At 55.2% G+C, this 19632-nt stretch overlaps 2 protein-coding genes across 2 annotated transcripts in view; one reads left to right on the top strand and one right to left on the bottom strand.

Annotated features, from left to right (window-relative positions):
* PAIP2B (poly(A) binding protein interacting protein 2B) overlaps positions 1-19632 on the bottom strand; it is a 577567-nt gene that overhangs the window by 372773 nt on the left and 185162 nt on the right. The window lies entirely within an intron of this gene.
* Positions 1-19632, top strand: part of DYSF (dysferlin) — a 219204-nt gene that overhangs the window by 95650 nt on the left and 103922 nt on the right. Inside the window, exons 23-30 of the mRNA XM_050755219.1 lie at positions 32-224; positions 2334-2489; positions 6222-6353; positions 6442-6608; positions 7754-7868; positions 8163-8268; positions 8534-8676; positions 12069-12242. Coding sequence (XP_050611176.1) covers positions 32-224; positions 2334-2489; positions 6222-6353; positions 6442-6608; positions 7754-7868; positions 8163-8268; positions 8534-8676; positions 12069-12242 — 1186 coding nt within the window. The remainder of the gene's footprint in view (positions 1-31; positions 225-2333; positions 2490-6221; positions 6354-6441; positions 6609-7753; positions 7869-8162; positions 8269-8533; positions 8677-12068; positions 12243-19632) is intronic.

Raw genomic sequence — 19632 nt, 5'->3', positions numbered from 1 at the left:
CAGGTGCACTCTATCTGTCTGTCCCTCACAGCCAGCCTCTGGGTGATATCCATGAGATACCCTCTGCCACCCACCTGGACGAGTACCTGTACCGGCTGCGCACCCGTCACCTGAGCCAAATCACGGAGGCTGCCCTGGCCCTGAAGCTTGGCCACAGTGAGCTCCCTGCTGCTCTGGATCAGGCTGAGGACTGGCTCCTGCGTCTGCGTGCCCTCGCTGAGGAGGTAATTAAGCCTGCGGGTACCTTTCTTCGTCTGCTCTCCTGCTGCCTGGAACATCAGAACTGGCAGGCTCAAGGGGAATGTCTGGATTATTACCCACCCTGGTTCCATTGCTGGGTGACCTTGGGCAGGTGACTTAACCTCTCTGAACCTCAATGGACCAATTTATAGAAGGAAGAGAGAGGGTGTGATGGGATACTGGGTGTTATGGGGCCTGGCACAGAACCTGGCACACAATAGGTAACTAATAAATGCCCTCTGCTTGCCAAAGTATGTCAGAGACAGAGCTGGAACCAGAATCCAGGTGCCTGGTTCTAGGTTCAGTGCCAGGGCCTGCTTCTCCAGGTTCCCGACTCCTTCTTCCTGCCAGCCAGTGCCTGTCTGCACCTGGCCAACAACCTCCCCTGCCTGGACCCTCTGTTTCCTGTTGTCCTGGATGCCTCTGAGCCCCAGGTGCAAGAAGGCTACATTTTCAGTAACTGAGCTTTGCTGTATCTGATCAGAGAGGACCGGCTCTGGTTTGTCTTTGGGGAACTATTTCCCCACCTGCAGAACCTCCCCCTGAGGTCTGTGTGGCCAGATGCACCCACCCCGTTCCCTGGCAAACAGGCAGGTCAGGGATTTGTCTGGAATGAGAAGGGTCTGCTCACAAGTGGTGGGCAGACATCGCTGCTGCCTGCTCTGACCAGACTCATGTGGGACTCCCAGGCAGGAGGTAGGGGCTCTCCCCAGGAGTGTGAGAAGGGCAGGGCCAGGAGAGGGGCTACTGGAGGAAGCTGTGGAAGGGGAGAGGGAGGCTGCTCAGGAAGGGATGTGGGTCCCTGGAGTCAGCAGGGCCTATAGGCACAGGCTGGTTCCCTGGCGGACACTGTGTTGCTCAGCTGTGGACCAACCCCTCACAGTGGCAGCAGAACAACCCCTCAGGCTGGTCATGGGCTGCTCCCTGTAATCTCAGCCCAGACTGACCCCTGAATTCTAAGCATCAATTGTGATATGACTGGAAGGGGTTAAGGTCGAACAGTGCTGTTACTGTAAGGGCCCCGTGGAGAGAGCCCTTCTCAAACTTGCATGTGCATCAGAATCCCTTGGAGGGCTTGTGAAAAGCAGGTTAGGGCCCACCCCTCGAGTTCCTGGCCCTCATGGAACTGGGGCAGAGCCTGAAAATATGCATTTCTAACAAGTTCCCAGAAGCTGCTGCTGCTGTGGGCGCCACATTGAGAACCCCTGGTATAGTGGCTAGGAACGCATATTTGGAGTCAGAAAAACCTGCATTGGTTCCTAAGCTTTCGAAGCCTGAATTTCCTCACCTGTCAAATGGGGCTGCCTGTCTTGCCTCCTGGGCTCGCTGTTGGGGTTCAGTGAAGTGATGCATGGGCATGCTTCACCTGTGCTGCAGGAGCATCAGCTCAGCAGGAGCCCTGGGTGGAGACCTGGCCCCACTTGGGCTCACTTTGCTCACCATCCTTGGAAGCAAATGGACCCTTACCCAATCAGCCTGCTCGCCAGAGTGTGCAGCTGGGAGCAGTTGTCAATCATGCTGGAGGGGCTTAGGGGCCTCGCAGTTTCGTTCCGGACTAGTCACCATTTTCAGAGTCCAGTGTCTTCAGGCCACGGGAATCCTGCTGCTAGGGGAGGAGGGTGTGTGTCCTCTGGGAAGGGCATACCTTCCATGGATCTGTTCCCGCTTTCGGGACTGAGGAACGTGGGTGGTGTCCTAGGCATAATGTTACCTCCCTGGTCAAATCTCGTTCTCTGATGTTTGCCCCCGGGAATGTCTACCTGGTAGCGAGGACCTAAGAATGTAAGGTCTGAGGTCCAGGCAGGAGTGTCTCTTCCCAGAAGGATGTACTCAGCTCAGTAACCTTGGCAGGCTTCTCATGTGAGCTGGGGGCCGCCTTATGCTCTGTCGTCTGGGGGCTTACTGCCACTCAAGCCAGACACCGGCCAGCCCTGGGAGGTCTGGGGGAAGGCCAGGGTGGGCAGCATGTGGGATGGAAGCTGGGAGAGGAGAGGCCTCTGTGGCCTCTGAGTCAGAGGTCAGCTCACGGTGTGGCTGTGGGGCGTGGGCCTGGTGTGTCACCATCCCCACCCTGACCACCGCCCTCTCTTCAGCCCCAGAACAGCCTGCCGGATATCATCATCTGGATGCTGCAGGGAGACAAGCGTGTGGCATACCAGCGGGTGCCCGCCCACCAAGTCCTCTTCTCCCGGCGGGGTGCCAACTACTGTGGCAAGAATTGTGGGAAGTTGCAGACAATCTTTCTGAAAGTGAGTTTTCTTTTTTCCCAAATCATGATCATATTTTTCCCAACACAAGGCCTTTCTCCCACCTCTTCTGCTTCCCCCTCCTGTTCTTGACCTATCTTAATTCTTAGGCTGTGGTCTTGGAAGGAGAGGAGGTCTTTGGGTAAAACAACTTTCCTTTTCCTCGGTCTCCCCCAAAGTCCCCAGGCCCCTGCACCTAGTGTAGGACCTAGTAGGTTTGAGCTGGAATCACTGGCGCTGGGAGTGAATGAGGTGGAGTCTGTGGTCCAGGCCATGTCAGAGGGCTGACCCCTGCGGCTGTGTTTGTCCTTCCAGGCAGGTGTCTTTTATAGGGAGGCCTCAGTCCTCAGCTCCCAGGCACTAGCAGGCCTTGCATGACCTGGCTTCCACACCAACCCCAGTGCCCTGGACTGGAGCTAGAGTCACTTTGAGGCTAGGGTCCCTCTGCTGGGAAGGCTGGTATCTGGGGTTTGGGACAGACGCACCATAAGCTAGACCCACTGGAGAGCTGGGAGCATGTAATTGTGTCCCCTGGTCTCACCAGCCCCCACCTCTCCTGCCCTTTCTCCTCTTCCAACACCCATCCCTGCTCCCTCTTCCTCCTTTCCAGGGGTGTCACCAGCTTTGGGGATGGGTGGCTGGGAGGTGAGCAGGTGCTTGGGGAGAGCCCATCTAGGCTCATGTGCAGACATAGAGCCAAGGCTGCTGTGGTCCTGGTGTGTAGGACATAATGCGGGAGATCCCTCCCTGCACGATGGCTGCCCAGGCCCAAGGGAGGGCCCTCCTTGAAGGGCTATCAGTGAGGCTGCCCCTGCTTGGGGAGGAGCGGCCCTGAGAAGCAGGCCTGCTCCTTACCTCTTTTTTTTTTTTGAGATGGAATCTCACTCTGTTGCCCAGGCTGGAGTGCAGTGGTGTGATCTCCATTCACTGCCGCCTCTGCTTCCCAGGTTCAAGAGATTCTCCTCCCTCAGCCTCCCGAGTAGCTGGGATTATAGGCGTTCGCCACCCCACCCAGCTCTCTCTTTTTTTTTTTTTTTTTGTAATTTTAGTAGAGATGGGGTTTCACCCTGTTGGCCAGGCTGGTCTCGAACTCCTGACCTCAGGTGATCCGCCCCCCCCGTCAGCCTCCCAAAGTGCTGGGATTACAGTGGTGAGCCACTGCGCCAGCCCTCCTTATCTCTTTTCATTTGCCCTGAATAGCTCTGCTAGCATTCAAGGCCTCCTCGACCTAAGCCACTGGGTCTTCATCCAGCCTAGTCCACCTCCCTAAAACCCCTCCGCGCTCGACCTTCCCCCTCCCCACATCTCTCCTCCCTCCTCCCCTCTTCCAGGAAGTCGTTGTTGACTTACTTTAGCCTCGAGCCTGAACCTGGGAGCAGAGCCCTGAGTGATGCCTAGACGCATTTGTATATTGACCAGTCGTCTTGTTGTCCCCTGGAGGGTGTGGAGAGGACAGGTTTTAGTAGCACAGAAGATGCCAGGGTTGACTGGAGCTCTGTGTGGCCTTGGGCAGGTTGCTTAACCTCTCTGAATTGCCTGCTGTCTTATCATCTGTAAAATGAGGGTGGGTGGGGCTGCCCATTTTACAGGTTTTGAGGGTTGAGTTAGGTAACACAGGTGATGGGACTTGCTGGAAATAAGTGATCAATGGATGTTAGTTTCTCTCCCCACCTCTCCCCTTTTCCTTTTGGGGAGCTCCCCTGCTCTATGCGTGCCATGACTAGAGGCCAGCTGAAGGCCAGGGATAGTACATGTCTGCACACAGTTGTGTGAGTAAGTTATGTCTGTGTGTGTCTGTGTGTCGGGCAGTAGGCTGCCGCCATCCACCTGCTCACGTGCCAGCTGGGGCATGTTTCCCGTTAGCTTCTAACCTCCTGTGCTTGTCAGAGCCTAACCTCTGAGAATCTACCTCCTAAGCCAGTTCCTGGCCTGGTAGGGCAAAAAGGGAAGGCAGTCAAGGAGTGGCCGCATCTGAGCGGGGCTGATGGGAAGGCTGTCTGTGAGAGTAGCGGGGGTGCTGCTGAATCGTGCCTGGTGGACTCGCTGGGAGGGGACGAGCTCCAGGTTCTGACCTCTTGGCCATGTAGCCTCAGGGAAATGCAAACTGAAACATTTTCCCTGGTTTCAAGCAAAAAAAAAAAAAAACAAAAAAAGATATAGAATTGTTTCTCGAAGTCTTCCCCACTGAGTTTATGAGCCCCGCCAGTAGCTCCTGAGCAAGCTCTACAAAAATGTTGGCAGCAAGCAGAGACCAAGAAAACACTGGTGTTTCTGAACTTAAACCAAAGTTGGAAAAAATGAGCACCAGCAGGGAGAGAGAGGAGCCCCAAACTAGACATTTCTTTATTTGCTGTTGCTATTTTGGGTCCGGCAGGCTGGCCCCGTCTGGGGGAGGACAGGGGAGAGAGCCGGGGGTGGATGGGGGAAGTGGGGGTCAGGCATTCCTGCCATCTCCCTGGGGCTGGTGGTTTGGAGGGTAAAGGCAGTTAACCACCCGGGGGAGAGGACAGCCTAAGCGAACAGCCATGGAGAGGTTTCCCCGGGGCATGACACGTGGACTCAGGGGCTCCTCCAGGCTTCATTGAAGATGAACCAAAAGAAGCGGGGCTGTGTCTGCAGGAGGGAAGTATGAGGTGGTCCCGGCCTTGGCATGTCCTCTGCCCCTTCCTGAGCCTCCTACCTGCCCTGGGCTCTCCCTCCAGGGATCCAGGCCTCCCTGACCAGCGTGGGACACCTTACCTCAGCCGCCCTTTCTTTTTCTGAACCCACCCCTTTGCTCACGTGGCTCCCTGCCCCAGAGGATATACTGCTTTGAGCTCATGACACTAGGCCTGGATACTTAATGTGTTGCCTCCTCTAGGGGACAATGTGAATTTTAAGAGCAGAAGCTTCTGCTCCTCAGGCCATGTCTGACCTTGGGTTTCAATCAAATGGTGAAGTAATTGTGGAGAATAATTTCTGTTTCATGTTGGGTTGTTGTGGTTATCCCATTTGGCAGAGCTTCTGAAAGTTTCAGGATAAAAAGCAGTTGAAGACCAGTGAACAGTGGTTGACACGCTGATAATCACTTGAAAGGGTAGGGATATTAGATGATACACTAACCAAAGAAATACAATATTAAACTTGAAGGGGGAGGCTTTAATTTCTTCTCCTTCCAGATCTGTATCATTGTGTCTCCTTTAGAGACAAGTTTTAGAACTGTGCTGTCCAATATGGTAGCCACAGATGGCTATTTAAATTTGCATTAATTAAAAGTAAATGAAACGAAAACGTTACCTCCCCAGTCATACTGGCCACATTTCAAGGGCTCAGTAGCTACATGGGGCTAGTGACTACCATATTGGATGGTGAAGATATAAACCATTTTCATCATAGAACGTTCCATTGGCAAGCACTGTTCCAGAAGAAACTGGAAGCGAGGATGTGGTGGGAGAAGGGGAGAGGAGAGATCCTGGGCTAGACATGGTTCCTCTCTGCAGAGTGCTCCTAGAAGGGAATGATGTAGCCTTTGCCTTTGATGGCGAGGAATCTTGGTGAGGGATGGGGGGTGGGATGGGCATTTCTCAATTGTATGCCCCCCTTCCATGCAATTCTGGTAAGCGCTTCCACAGGGGACACTCCCAGTGAGGGTGTCAGCCTGGTCTACCTAGCCCTGGAGGACTCCTCCTCAGGCTCTCGTTGGGACATCTGGATCCTGAAGGGGACTGTGGGTTTCTGTCCTTCTCTGGTACCCAGTATCCGATGGAGAAGGTGCCTGGGGCCCGGATGCCAGTGCAGATACGGGTCAAGCTGTGGTTTGGGCTCTCTGTGGATGAGAAGGAGTTCAACCAGTTTGCTGAGGGGAAGCTGTCTGTCTTTGCTGAAACCGTGAGTGCCTGCAGCCCCCACCTCTGCCTCCCACACCCTGGAGCTGCCTGGGCCCCCTGTTCACGTCTCATTCTTCCTGGCCCTCCAGTATGAGAACCAGACCAAGTTGGCCCTGGTCGGGAACTGGGGCACAACGGGCCTCACCTACCCCAAGTTTTCTGACGTCACCGGCAAGATCAAGCTACCCAAGGAGAGCTTCCGCCCCTCGGCCGGCTGGACCTGGGCTGGAGATTGGTTCGTGTGTCCGGAGAAGACGTGAGTCGTGGGCAGGGAGGACTGGGGAGAGCCAGGCCAGGCTGCCCACCATGGACTGCACCCTCCTTTTGGAGGCAGGCTGGGGCTCTGCTGATCCCTCTGCTTGCTCCTGCGCTGGTCATAGGAACTTCACTGAACTTTCCCAGCACTGAGGCTCGCCAGGCAGCAGTGCTTTCCAGAAGGGCTTGGATAGTCAGACAGTCCTTTATTCTTTTCATTAAAAAAAATTTTTTTTTGAGACAGTCTTGCTCTGTCTGGAGGCTGGAGTGCAGTAGCATGATCACAGCTCATTGCAGCCTCAGCCTCCTGGCCTCAGGTGATCCTCCTGCTCCTGCCTTCTGAGTAGCTGGGACCACAGGTGTGTGCCATCGTGCCTGGCTAATTTTTAATTTTTTTGTAGAGACAGGGTCTCACTATGTTGTCCAGGTTGGTCTTGAACTCCTGGGCTCAAGTGATCCTCCTCAACCTCCCAAAGTGCTGGGGTTATAGGCTTGAGTCACCACGCCTGGCCAGGCCTTTATTCTTAAGCCTCCATTCTGTGTGGTGTCCATTGGGTGTGGCCCCATCCTCCAAGACACCCAGGACAAGCCCATCACCTCCTCTGCATGAACCCTTCTCATGTCTGGACTGCTCACACATCCCCTGAGTGGTCCTTTCTCTCTCAGTCCCTCTCAGATCTATGTGGTCCTTCTCCATGTCTATTCCTGCCTTTGCCTCTCTCCCCTCTCCTTTTCCTGTTTGGTTGGCATTCAACTCTGTGGTGTTTAATTTTTTTTTTACTTAAAAACATTGAAGTATAATATGTTATACAGTCAAGCACTCAAATCTTACGAGTACAACTTGGTAACACTTTATATTTTTACAACTATCCATCAAGTCTCGACTGCCCATCCTCCTTTTGCTGTCTTCAGTTGGCCTCCTTTTCTCTTTATCTTGGGTGATGTACTCTTTTGTCCCTGATTATCCCAGGGTGTCCCTAGGTCTCCTTTTCACTCTCTGCCTTGGTCTCTTGCACCCTTGCCTCCCACCCCCATGTCTCTCATTGTTGGTTGGGGTGAGGCTGACATGGGCAGGGGTGCTCTCCAGGAGGTGGTGGATGGATGGGGGCCTCTCCAGTGGAGACTCTGACCAGCCCTCCTCCACAGCCTGCTCCATGACATGGACGCCGGTCACCTGAGCTTTGTGGAGGAGGTGTTTGAGAACCAGACCCGGCTTCCCGGAGGCCAGTGGATCTACATGAGTGACAACTACACCGATGTGGTAAACCAGGCGCTCAGGGGCAGGTGGGGTCTAGACATTTGGTCTCTGGAGGCACCTGGGGCTCAGGGGAGGCTGGGGCATGTTCTTCCTTGCCCCCTCCTACCTCCGGAGCCTTCATGCTTTGGTTTCCAGAGGGAAAGTGTGGGGTGCAGTGGTGGCAGGACACTGACTCTGGGTCTCTGCCCTTCTATCTGGGACTTCGAGGACGTATGTTGTCAAGTTGTATCTTTTCTGCCTCCCTGCTCACATCTGTCTGTCTCCTCTCATTGCTTGTCTGTTCGGTTTTGTCCTTAGAACGGGGAGAAGGTGCTTCCCAAAGATGACATTGAGTGCCCACTGGGCTGGAAGTGGGAAGATGAGGAATGGTCCACAGACCTCAACCGGGCTGTCGATGAGCAAGGTGGGTAGCATGTGGAGCCTGGCGAGCCCCATCCCTGGCGAGCTCTCAAGCCATGCTGGTGGGGACAGCTGAATGCTAGGGCCCTTCACTAGGCTATTTCACCCACCCCGGAACACTTCTTGAAGGCACCCCCACTCCAAGCTACAAATTAGGACTGAGAGTCAGTGGCCGCTCAAGAGTCTGTGACCATGCCCCAAATTCAGAGATGGTCCCAGGAGAGATGGGGAACTGCCAAGCAATGAGTGACGGGTTCCCCCTCCCCCAGGCTGGGAGTATAGCATCACCATCCCCCCGGACCGGAAGCCGAAGCACTGGGTCCCTGCTGAGAAGATGTACTACACACACCGACGGCGGCGCTGGGTGCGCCTGCGCAGGAGGGATCTCAGCCAGATGGAAGCGCTGAAGAGGGTGAGCCAGCAGATGGTGGGTGGGAGTGAGGCCCCTGATCGCAGGTGACCAGCAGGCACAGGTGCAGACCTGCATGCACACAGACACCTGCATGTGTGCACATGGTATGCACAGACACCTGGGACTCACTGGAGGTGCTCACAGATCACACCAGGCACACCCAAAGATCACACCCAGCATATACACAGATCACACCCAGCACACAGATCACACCCGGCACACCCACAGATCACACTCAGCACACAGATCACAGTTGGCACACCCACAGATCACACCCAGCACATGCACAGATTACACCCAGCACACCCAAAGATCACACCCAGCACACACAGATCACACCCAGCACACCCACAGTTCATACCCAGCACACCCAGATCACACCCAACACACCCACAGATCACACCCAGCACACCCACAGTTCATACCCAGCACACACAGATTACACCTAGCACACCCATAGATCACACCCAGCACACTCACAGTTCACACCCAGCACACCCAGATTACACCAAACACACACACCCACAGTTCACACCCAGCACACCCACAGTTCATACCCAGCACACAGAGATTACACATAGCACACCCACAGATCACACCCAGATCACACTCAGCAAACACACAGTTCACACCCAGCATACACAGATCACACCCAGCATACCCACAGATCACACCCAGTATGGATCACACCCAGCACACACATAGATCACACCCAGCACACACAGATTATACCTAGCACACCCACAGATCACACCCAGCACACCCACAGATCACACCCAGCACACACAGATTACACCTATCACACCTACAGATCACACCCAGCACATGCACAGATCACACCCAGCACACACAATCACACCCAGCACACACACAGATTACATCTAGCGTACCCACAGATCACACCCAGCACACCCACAGATCACACCCAGATCACACTCAGCAAACACACAGTTCACACCCAGCACACACAGATCACACCCAGCACACCCACAGATCACCCCCAGATCACACTCAGCAAACACATAGTTCACACCCAGCACACACAGATCATACCCAGCACACCCACAGATCACATCCAGTATGGATCACACCCAGCACACCCACAGATCACACCCAGCACACACAGATTACACCTATCACACCTACAGACCACACCCAGCACATGCACAGATCACACCTAGCAGACACAGATTACATCTAGGATACCCACAGATCACACCCAGCACACACAGATTACACCTATCACACCTACAGATCACACCCAGCACATGCACAGATCACACCTAGCAGATACAGATTACATCTAGCATACCCACAGATCACACCCAGCACACACAGATTACATCTAGCACACCCACAGATCACACCCAGCACATGCACAGATCACACCCAGCACACACAATCATACCCAGCACACCCACAGATCATACCCAGCACATACAGATCACACCCAGCACACACACAGTTCACACCCAGCACACACAGATCACACCCACCACACCCAGCACAGATCACACCCAGCACATCCATAGATCACACCTGGTACATGCACAGATCACACCCAGCACACAGATCACACCCAGCAAATGCACAGATCACACCCAGCACAGATCACACCCAGAGATCACACCCAGCACATGCACAGATCACACCTAGCACACCCACAGATCACACCGAGCATACAGAAATCACACCCAGCACACCCATAGATCACACCCAGCACAGATCACACCCAACACACTCACAGATTGCACCCAGCACACACACAGATGCTTATAGACAGACACACTCAGATGCCCATGATTACAGGAGATCACATGCAAAGTTCACACACTGACCTGGAAGATGGAAAGACACCCACGGACTGTGTCTTAGGCTGGGTTTCCTGGAGGCAGAGGCTAAGACGTGGATTTGGCTGCACGTTATTGGGGCAGTGCCTTTGGGAGTGTGAGGAGCAAGGATGCAGCTTCAGGCAGGTCATCTGGGGCCTGAGCTGTGGCCTGGGGAGGTGCACAACTTGGAACACCACAGAATCCTCACCTGGAGGCAGGGCTGGGCTTTGTATCCTCTTAGTCATTTGTCTAAGCTTGGGGTTGCTGGGGTGAGCTGGAGCACATACCTATCTCTTCAGTGAGGGGATTTCCTTTAGCATGGGGGTTCCCCGGAGCAGGTAACTTCTGGGAGCTGGGAGTTGTCGATGCTGATGGCAGCTGGGGATGGGTGCGCCACATGTGTACACTGGCTGGTGAAGGGGCTGGGGCGGGCCCCATTGGCATTCATGCAACGCAAGCATACATGCCCACAGTTAAGCACAGATGCCACAGGACACTGTCAGGCCCATCGTACACACGGATGAACCCACGCAAGCATGTGCACTTGCTCAGGGGTCACACAGGGGCCTGTGCACTGCACAGCCTCTGTGCCTGCCTCCCCTGAACCTTCTTGGTCTATGATCTTCCTTTCTAAACGCACATTTGAATTTTGGCTGAAGAACCAGACCTCCCTTAGTTCAGGAGTAGCCTGTGGCATGACCCAGGTTCCTTCCTTTCTCCTTGGGGGCAGAGAACCTACAGAGGACTGTTGCTGGGTCCAGGGAGGGGCAAGGCTTTTGGACAACCAGCTGTTCCTGGTTCTGTGAACCAGACAGATTCAACTTTCTCCCTGAAGGGGCATCTAGCAGACAGAGGCAAAGCCTGCCCAGGCTCATGTGCCTTGCCCGCCACCCCACAGCCAGCATCCTTCCTGGAGAGGGGCACAGCTGGCCTCCAGGACTAGCCCTTGTCACTGTGCTTCTGGCCCAGACGTGAGGTGGTGTCTGACGACAGTGCCAGGTCACTCTCTCTCAGGAACTGAATGGCAAGGGGGTTCCCAGGACTCCCTTCAGGCCTGGGAAAGGGACCCCATGAACGAGGTACAGGGGGTGCCTCCACAGCTGAGTTGGGTCTACCCCCTGGGGAGAAATTGGCTGTGGTTGGGAAATAGGATCTTTCTTTTACCTGTGAGCTGCAGACCCATTACAGGATGTGAAGATGAAAAAGGAAATGACAAGAAAACTTTGGATTCATGAAATCCACCCAGAATTCAAACAAATAAACAAGTCAAAAGCCCAGTGTTTTCATCACTGCGTCAGTCTACCTTCCCTTTCTGGGTGTTCGGTTCTCCCCGCAGCCCACGGAGCCTCCTCTCCCCTCCTGATTTTCTGACCCGAGGTTCCTGTGGCTGCAGAAAGCCTCTCTCCTCTAGGTGGCTCTCCCAGGTTTTCCCACCTGGAGGGTCTGGTGTGGGAGCTGGTGGGGAGTTGTCATGGGGGACAGGAAGCCAAAGGTAGAGCTGAGCACAGGACTCCCCCAGCCTTCCCACTGGCCTCTGAGTCTGCCCCTTCTCTTGTGCAGCATAGGCAGGCGGAGGCAGAGGGCGAGGGCTGGGAGTACGCCTCTCTTTTTGGCTGGAAGTTCCACCTCGAGTACCGCAAGACAGACGCCTTCCGCCGCCGCCGCTGGCGCCGCCGCATGGAGCCCCTGGAGAAGACGGGGCCTGCAGCTGTGTTTGCCCTCGAGGGGGCCCTGGTACGTGGGGCTGCGCTTGTCCTGGGTCGGGTGGGGTGGATCTTGGTTACCCAGGGCTGTTCGGGCTGACGTGGGAGAGGCACAGGGACCCCAGGTTAGGACTTTCAGATGGAACACTGGCTGGTCATCCTGGCGTCTGTATCTGTGGGGCGGCATGTGGGGAAAGCAGCCCCAGTCTGGGTGTTCTCCTAAAATGAAAAAGCTTCCTTGGCACTGAAACACTTGCTGCTACTACTTTGAGGTGTCAAGATGAAAGCAGAGGGGAAGATGGCCTTGGCCATCTGGCTGACCTGTGCCTGGCTGGCTGGCATGAAGATGGGCGAGGAGGCCCTTGGGAGGAGTGAGAGAGGTCTTGTGGCCCCAGAGTGTCCTTGGTTGCACGTACATCCTCTTGAGGCAGAGACCATCTCTTGGGCATCCCCAGCAATTTTGGGGAAGAGGTGTGCCTCAGAAGCTGAGCCCAGGATGGCTTCCCTGCCCAGGGTGCACTTTCTGTTAGACGCTGAGCCCAGGATGGCTTTCCTGCCCAGGGTGCACTTTCTGTAGCCAGTGGAACTAGGGTAGGCTCAAGGTTCTCCAGGACCTGGGGGACGGGCTCCCCAAAAGAGAGGAGCAGGTGCCTCGGGGACAGTCTGAGCGAGCACTCGGCACTGGCACATAGCCAGTCCCCGCTCTGCTGGGGAAGGAGCTGCTTCCTCTGAAATCCAGCCAGGACTGGCACCTCCCTGGGGGGTTTGGGCTTGGGCCCTAGAGAGCGGGTCCCATGGGATGTGAGGGTGTCCATGTGAAGCCAGCTGTGTGATTGGGGTCAGGCTGGGCACCTATCTGTAGGACAGTCAGACTTTGAAGGCAGGAGGAGTGCTGTGGGGAGGCTCAGGATCTGTTGGGCTGGGCACCGGCAGGGAGGTGAAGCCAGCAGTGGCCCTGAGAGTGAGTGGGCAGGCTGGGGAGGCTCTGTCAGTCTCAGGCCTCGATGGTGGGTAAGGCCCAGCAGTGGTGGTATAGGAGAGGAAGCTCTCTGGGGGCCTGAGGACGTCAGAGGAGCCTGCCATAGGCTTTGGAGAGAGTCCCTCCCTTGTCCTGGGGCCAGGTCAAGGGGAGGCTGAGGGGAGGTAGCGGAACTCTCGGCTCTGGACTGTGGACTGGTCTTCTGGCCAGGGTGGGGCAGGATAGGATGGAGCTGCTGCTGAGGTCAGAGCAGTTGGGGAGCCTCCTGGGGTGGGGCTGGTGTTCTGTGGCCCCCTCTGCTTTGAGTCAGAAAGGGCCTGGCCTGGACACTGGGCAGGGGCTGGTGATGGTCCTGTGGCTCTAGCTGAGGGGTGGGGTATAAAGACCTTGGCAGGCGTCAGAGTCAGGGCCAGGTCTGAGAAGGCCAGGAAGGCACCCTGTGTAATCAGGAACTGTTTCCATCAGCCAGAGCTCCACCTGAAGGAGCTGAGGAGAAAAGGGGTTTGTGGGCTCACAGAGCTGGGAAGAACCCAAGAGGTGAAGCAGGCATTAGGCCTGGCAGGAAACAGGTTCACACACTGTCCCCAGGACTTGTACCCCGTCTTGGCCTTGTCTCATACGGGCTCTCTCTGTGTGGTAGCAAAGATGTTGCTGGTGACGAAAGGCCAGCATCGTCCCTCCGGTCAGCAGAGTCCTGCTGGATAAAGTAGCCCAGCCCACAGCGCCACACTCTGTTTTCCTTGCAGCTGGAGACCCCCGAGTGCTGCTTTCTCAGTAATGTCAGTGAAGTCTGGGGCATGACTGACCGGCTCTGCCTGGTGGTGCCCCGCCAGCCCCTGCGCCTGGGTGAGGGATGGAGCATTCTGATTGGCTGGCATGGGCCATGCCCCTTCTCTGTGATTGACAGTGCCACCAGATTGGGGAAAGGAGCTTCTGAAAAGAAAAACAAAAACCAAAAACCAAAGCAGTGTTGGGCAAAGAGCTCCAGATGGTCTAGACAGTGACCAGAGCACTAGGGAGCCAGTGTCAGTTATTGACAAGAGGAGTTCTCTAGTCAGAGCTGGGCTTTAGGACCATCAGTCAAGCAGCCATAGAGGATGTTTGGCTCCCATCAGGAAGCCTCAGGAGTCTTGGGTAGAGATCCACGAGAGGTGACCACCTGGCGTGAGGCCGTGGGGCTGAGGTGGAGGGAGGTGGGACTGCAGGGTTTGGGGAGGGAAGAGTCAGAGGTGGACAGTGGGGCCCCTGTGGTTGCCAGGCCGCAGGGCGGGGTGGGGCGGGCTGTGATGAGTTCACGGTTGGCCCTGGCAAGGCTGACACACACGGTGAAGTGCTGTGTGAGGGAGACAGAGCTGATGGCTGCCTGCCAGGCGGCCCAGGGCAGGAAGGCTGGATCGGGGAGCCGAGGGGGCTGGGAGTGGGATAGAGGTGACTGGAGACACGTGGACAAAGCGTGGATGGGCCCTCGGGCTGGCTAGGGCCTGGAGGAAGAAAGTGACAAGGCTGGGGGACCCAGGCCAAGCTTTCATGGCTCAGCGCCTGGGAGAATGAGGGGGGCACTTCCCAGAAGCAGAGAGACCGATCTGTGTATTCTTCTCATGGAAGAGACTGTCCTGAGGGATCGCTGAAACCAGGCGTGAAGTCAGCAGCCATAGGCGGGTGATGGATTGTAATTCACCTGTGACTTGCCTGTGATACATGGAAGAGACCAATGTGGCAAAGCCCTGAGTCCTGGGACAGCTTGGCTGGCGGAAAGAACCAGAGAGGGAGGTAATGGCTTCAGAGGGTGGATCCCACAGACCTGCAGCTGGAGGAGCAGAGAGTTTTGGAAGGTTTAGGTGTGTCTGGCATTTGGACAGGGCCACAGGCCCACTTGACTGTCTGGAAGACTCTATACCTGAGTGACACACACTCACACAGTGTCTTACACACCAGCACACACACCAACACACTCTCTCCACACATTCATACACACCAACACACACACCAACACACACTCTCTCGCCACACACTCATACACACCAATACACACTCATACACACCAACACACACACTCTTCAGACACTCATACACACCAACACACACATTGTCTTACGCCAACACACACACCAACACACTCTCTCCACACATTCATACACACCAACACATACTAACGCACACATATACACTCATACAACACCCCCACACACTAACACCGATACTAACACATACACAATCACATTCTCACATACCCTCACACACACCAACACACTCGCTCCACACACTCCCATACATACCAACACACACCCATTCTCATGCACCCCCCACTATCTCACACTAATGTACACAATCACACACACACCCTCACACACACCAACACACTCTCTACACACTCATACACACCAACACATACATACTCACACACATTCTGACATACAGTCTCTTACACACTCACACGAACACATACACAATCACATGCACACACACACACACACTTTCTCTTTCACCCTCCCACTCCCCCTCCACAGTCTCCTTTCCATCTTCCTGCCAGGACCCAGAATGGTTTGGGCTCCCGCTGCCGAGCTGCTGTCTTTGTCCTGGGATGTCCTGATGCCCCAGCACAGCTTTGGGGCTAAGGTCCTCCCTGCATCCTGGGGAAGGTGGTTGGATTTTCTGGGTGCTAGGACCCGGCTTCTGTCCTGAGAGCTGGTCTTTGCCCACGGGTCCCTGATGCCTGGTGACTCATTGGTGGGATGCGTGAGGCCTCTGTGGCTCGAATTCTGCTTTCCCTGCTTACTAGCTGTGGACAGGTCACTCATGCCATTAGTGACTCTCTTTCCCCACTCGCGCAAGTAACTGAATCCCAGGGCCATTGTAAGGATTAACGACGATGCATGTTGCGAAGCGCTTCTCAGACTTAGCAAAAGTAGGCGCTGTCTGGGGATATTGTTAAAATGCAGACTCTTGATTCAGGGTCTGGTAGGCCCCAAGAGTCTCTGTGTCTAACAAGCCTCCACGTGATGCTGATGTCGCCGGTGCAGGGGCCATCTCGGAATAGCACAGATGTGAAGTACAAAGTGCCTCATCAAGATGGGGCTCCCATTGGCCCCCCACTTGGGTGCCCTTCTGAGAGAGGCAGAGCGTGTGCATTCCTGCTGGGAGGTGTGTGACCAGGGTCCTGGAGAGGGAGGTATGGCAAGATGACATGTTCTCCCTGCTGCTTGGTGGGGGAAATGTGGTCTTTACTTCTAATGATCTCCTGATCTGCTGGTGGAGGCCTGGCTCATGGGGAACTCTTGTCTGATCAAGAAGAGAGATGTTCACATGTGAGTGCAAATAAACCCCTAGAATCTGCATCTTTGAAGTGCTGGAGGTAGAATAAGAATCATTCCAGAGGGGCAGTGTCTAATGAGGGAGGCTTCTTGAAGAAGGATGTTGGGAGGCAGGCCTAGCAGGGGCTGGGGAAGGACCATGGGTGGAAGCCAGGTAGCCTTGCTGGTAATCTGACAGTTCAGGACCAGGTCTGTGGTGCCCCCTTGCTTCCTGCCACCTTTTCCCTGACCCACACGTCCACCAGCGGGCTGGGCCTTGCCTGCCAGCTCCCCTCTGGAAGATGTCTTGTTGGAAGGCAGGCCCTGTCTGCTCATTAGCACGGGCAGCCTTTCCCTGAAACCTTCTGCCGGGGCCAAGCCTGGCTCCCTCCACGGAGCGGGAGGCCCTGGCTCCGTCTGCTAATCGTCTGCTGTCTCCATCCCGAGCATTATTTTATTTTCGTATTATTCTTTTTCCAGCTAATATCCTGGCATTTCCAAAGACACCGGGTTTCATAATCTTCCTGGCGTTCCCAGGGAGCTGGGAAGCAGAGCACAAAGCCGCTATTATAGCGCGTTCCATCCAGCCTCCCTCTCCACCCCACACCCCTTGTGGCCACAGCAGCCACCACCGCCGCCTCCCACCCAGTCACCCCCTCCTGACGCCACCGGCCTCTCTGGGAACTCTGGTGACGGCTGCTGGGATGAGCTCATAGAATCCATCCTGTTGCCCTTGCCCTGAGCCTGCCCTCCATGATCGAGGATTTTTCCAAGCCCTGCCTCTGTGCTTGGCCCTGAGTATTGGGAAGGGTTCTCTGAGATGCCTGGGCCTGGCAGGGAGGGGAGGGACAGAAACGTCGGCAACGTGTGCTCAGAATCTTGGAGATTTTTGCTGCTGGAAGAAACTTTCTTTTTCTAAAGGCGTGCCTGACCTGCCTTGGGAGATGTAGGAGCATCTTGATATTGGATGCAAAGTTGTGCATGTGCACGCACGCAGGTATGATCTGGTGTAAGAGCCATGGTTTTATCCAATGCTCCAGGGGATCCAGGACCCCATAGAGGATAAGAATTATTAATGTTGATTTTACCATGTGCTAAAAACCAGGCTTTATATGCATCATCTCATAGTGACCCCAGAAGGCTGGATTCTATTATTAGCCCCATTTTATAGTTAGGGAGCCTGAGGCTCTAGAGCTGCACTCTCCAACACAGTAGCCACTAGCCAAGGGTGGCTAGTTAAGTTTACAGTTAAAGTAAATCAGAATAAGTAAATTCAATTCCCCAGTCAGGTCACACTTCCCGTGCTCAGTAGCCTCATCTGCCAAGTGGCCGGCTACCACATTGGCTGGTGCAGCCACTGATGGTTTGATCACTGCGGGAAGGTCTACTGGACAGTGCTGCTCTGGAACAACTCCGAGTCCTAAAGTCGCCCTGGAAAAAGCAGAGGCCTGAGCGGGGATGTCCAGCAGCACAGCACAAGTCAGTGCTAGAACCAAGGTCTGGGCAGTGGCTCGTCTGCCCCTCTCTCCAGGTGTCTCCTGACCAGCAGCGAAACCCCCATCTGGCGCTTTCATTCCCCCACTTCCATGAGGGCACCATGTCCCTCCTGCTCCATGGAGTCCTTTGTGGTAGAGTCCCAGGGTGGGAGGATTGGATGCTGCTGGCTAGACACCTCTGTCCTGGGCGGCCTTCTCCTCGCCTGATAGCCAGGCAGCTTGGCAGTCCTGGGGCAGTTGGGCAGCTAGAGAGGACCTGGCCCCCCAGCCTCCATCCTGGGAAACCTCCAGAGGGTTGGTGGAGGCCAGCGTCCCGACTGCAGTAGAGAGGACCCTTGGAGACAGGCGGCTCAAGCCTGGGCCGGTGAGGCAAGGCCAGTTGGGAGTCAGAAGTGCAGGGAAGTGGGTCAGGGAAAGGCTGGTTCCAGAGAGAAGTAATCTGGGATTTGAGCTGGCTGAAAAGGAGGTCAGATGTGGATGGGGAGGGAGGGGCAGCTCTGTGCCTGAAAGGAAGCCATGCTGTGGGCAGGGGACCCAGGCTTGGTTCCCAGAGCTGTCACTGTGAGCAAGGGCAGGCCCTGGGAGGCACGAGGGGTTTACCTCATTAGGAAACAAGGCCTACCGCTGGGTCTGGGGCTGGGGTGTTAGAAGGCAGCTCTGTGGATCTCAGGACTGTTTCTTGAATATTCAAGCTGAGCACCTGTTCTATACCTGGCATCGTGCTAGCATGGGCAGCTTGAGGGCTGGGTCCCCTCTCAAGCAGAGGCCTCGCTGCTCTTCCTACTGCCCCACAGTAGGGGACAATTTGGGTAACTCTAAATGTGTGGACCCTGCGTCTGTCTCGCTCAAGATTTGAACCCCAAGGTCTGGAGGATTCAAATGCTTGTCCATGTGCCTCAGGCAAAATGCCAGTGCCCAGATTCATGGCTGCAGAGTGTGTTACAGTCGGGGGCATGTGTTGGGTGTCCCCCATGCGGCTCATTGTACACGTATGAGGGTCTTCATCTGCCATTGCTAGAGTGACCGTATAATTTACTGTCCAGTCTGGAACACTATTAATAATCACGCTGGAAAAACAGGCGTAAGTAGGACCATTCCAGGCAAACTGGGCCATAGAGTTGTCCTAATTACCAAGGCACCCTGGCATGGGATGAAACCTGCTCCAGTGTTCTCTGCACGTCCACATGTGGAGACATGGAAACCCTAGAAGGACAAACACACACACATACATGCTCGTGCCAGCCCACACGTGGCATCGTGGATCCTCCAGGTTTCCTGATTCCACCCTCCGCTCCCCAGGGGCCAGCCAGTAGTTTTGCAAGGAGTTTAGCAGCTGCTTCCAAGCCCTGGCTCCAGCTGTAAATTAAATGGGGTTGCACTCTCGCCTGCTATTCCACTTACGGTTGCAATCAGCCCTGATTAGAAAGGGAGTCTGTGTGTTCCTGCGTTCCATTCTGTCTTTTAAAGGGTTCCCCTCCTTTGGCCTGGGCTCCTGGCCTGCGTGGGGTTTCCCTGCAAGCTGAGGCTGGAGCAGCCAGGGAAATGAAGTGGGCTCTGGGTTCCCCACAGCCCTGACTTGGCATCCAATCATCTGTAGCTCCAGAACTCTGCTCGGGTGCTTTGAGTTCTGAGGGATAGTAGGAGCCTGGGAAGAGC

The sequence above is a fragment of the Macaca thibetana genome, chromosome 13 (genome assembly GCF_024542745.1).
Source record: "Macaca thibetana thibetana isolate TM-01 chromosome 13, ASM2454274v1, whole genome shotgun sequence".
NCBI classification, from domain to species: domain Eukaryota; kingdom Metazoa; phylum Chordata; class Mammalia; order Primates; family Cercopithecidae; genus Macaca; species Macaca thibetana.
Note: the sequence above shows the minus strand (reverse complement) of the source record. Positions and strands in the feature narration are given on the sequence as shown.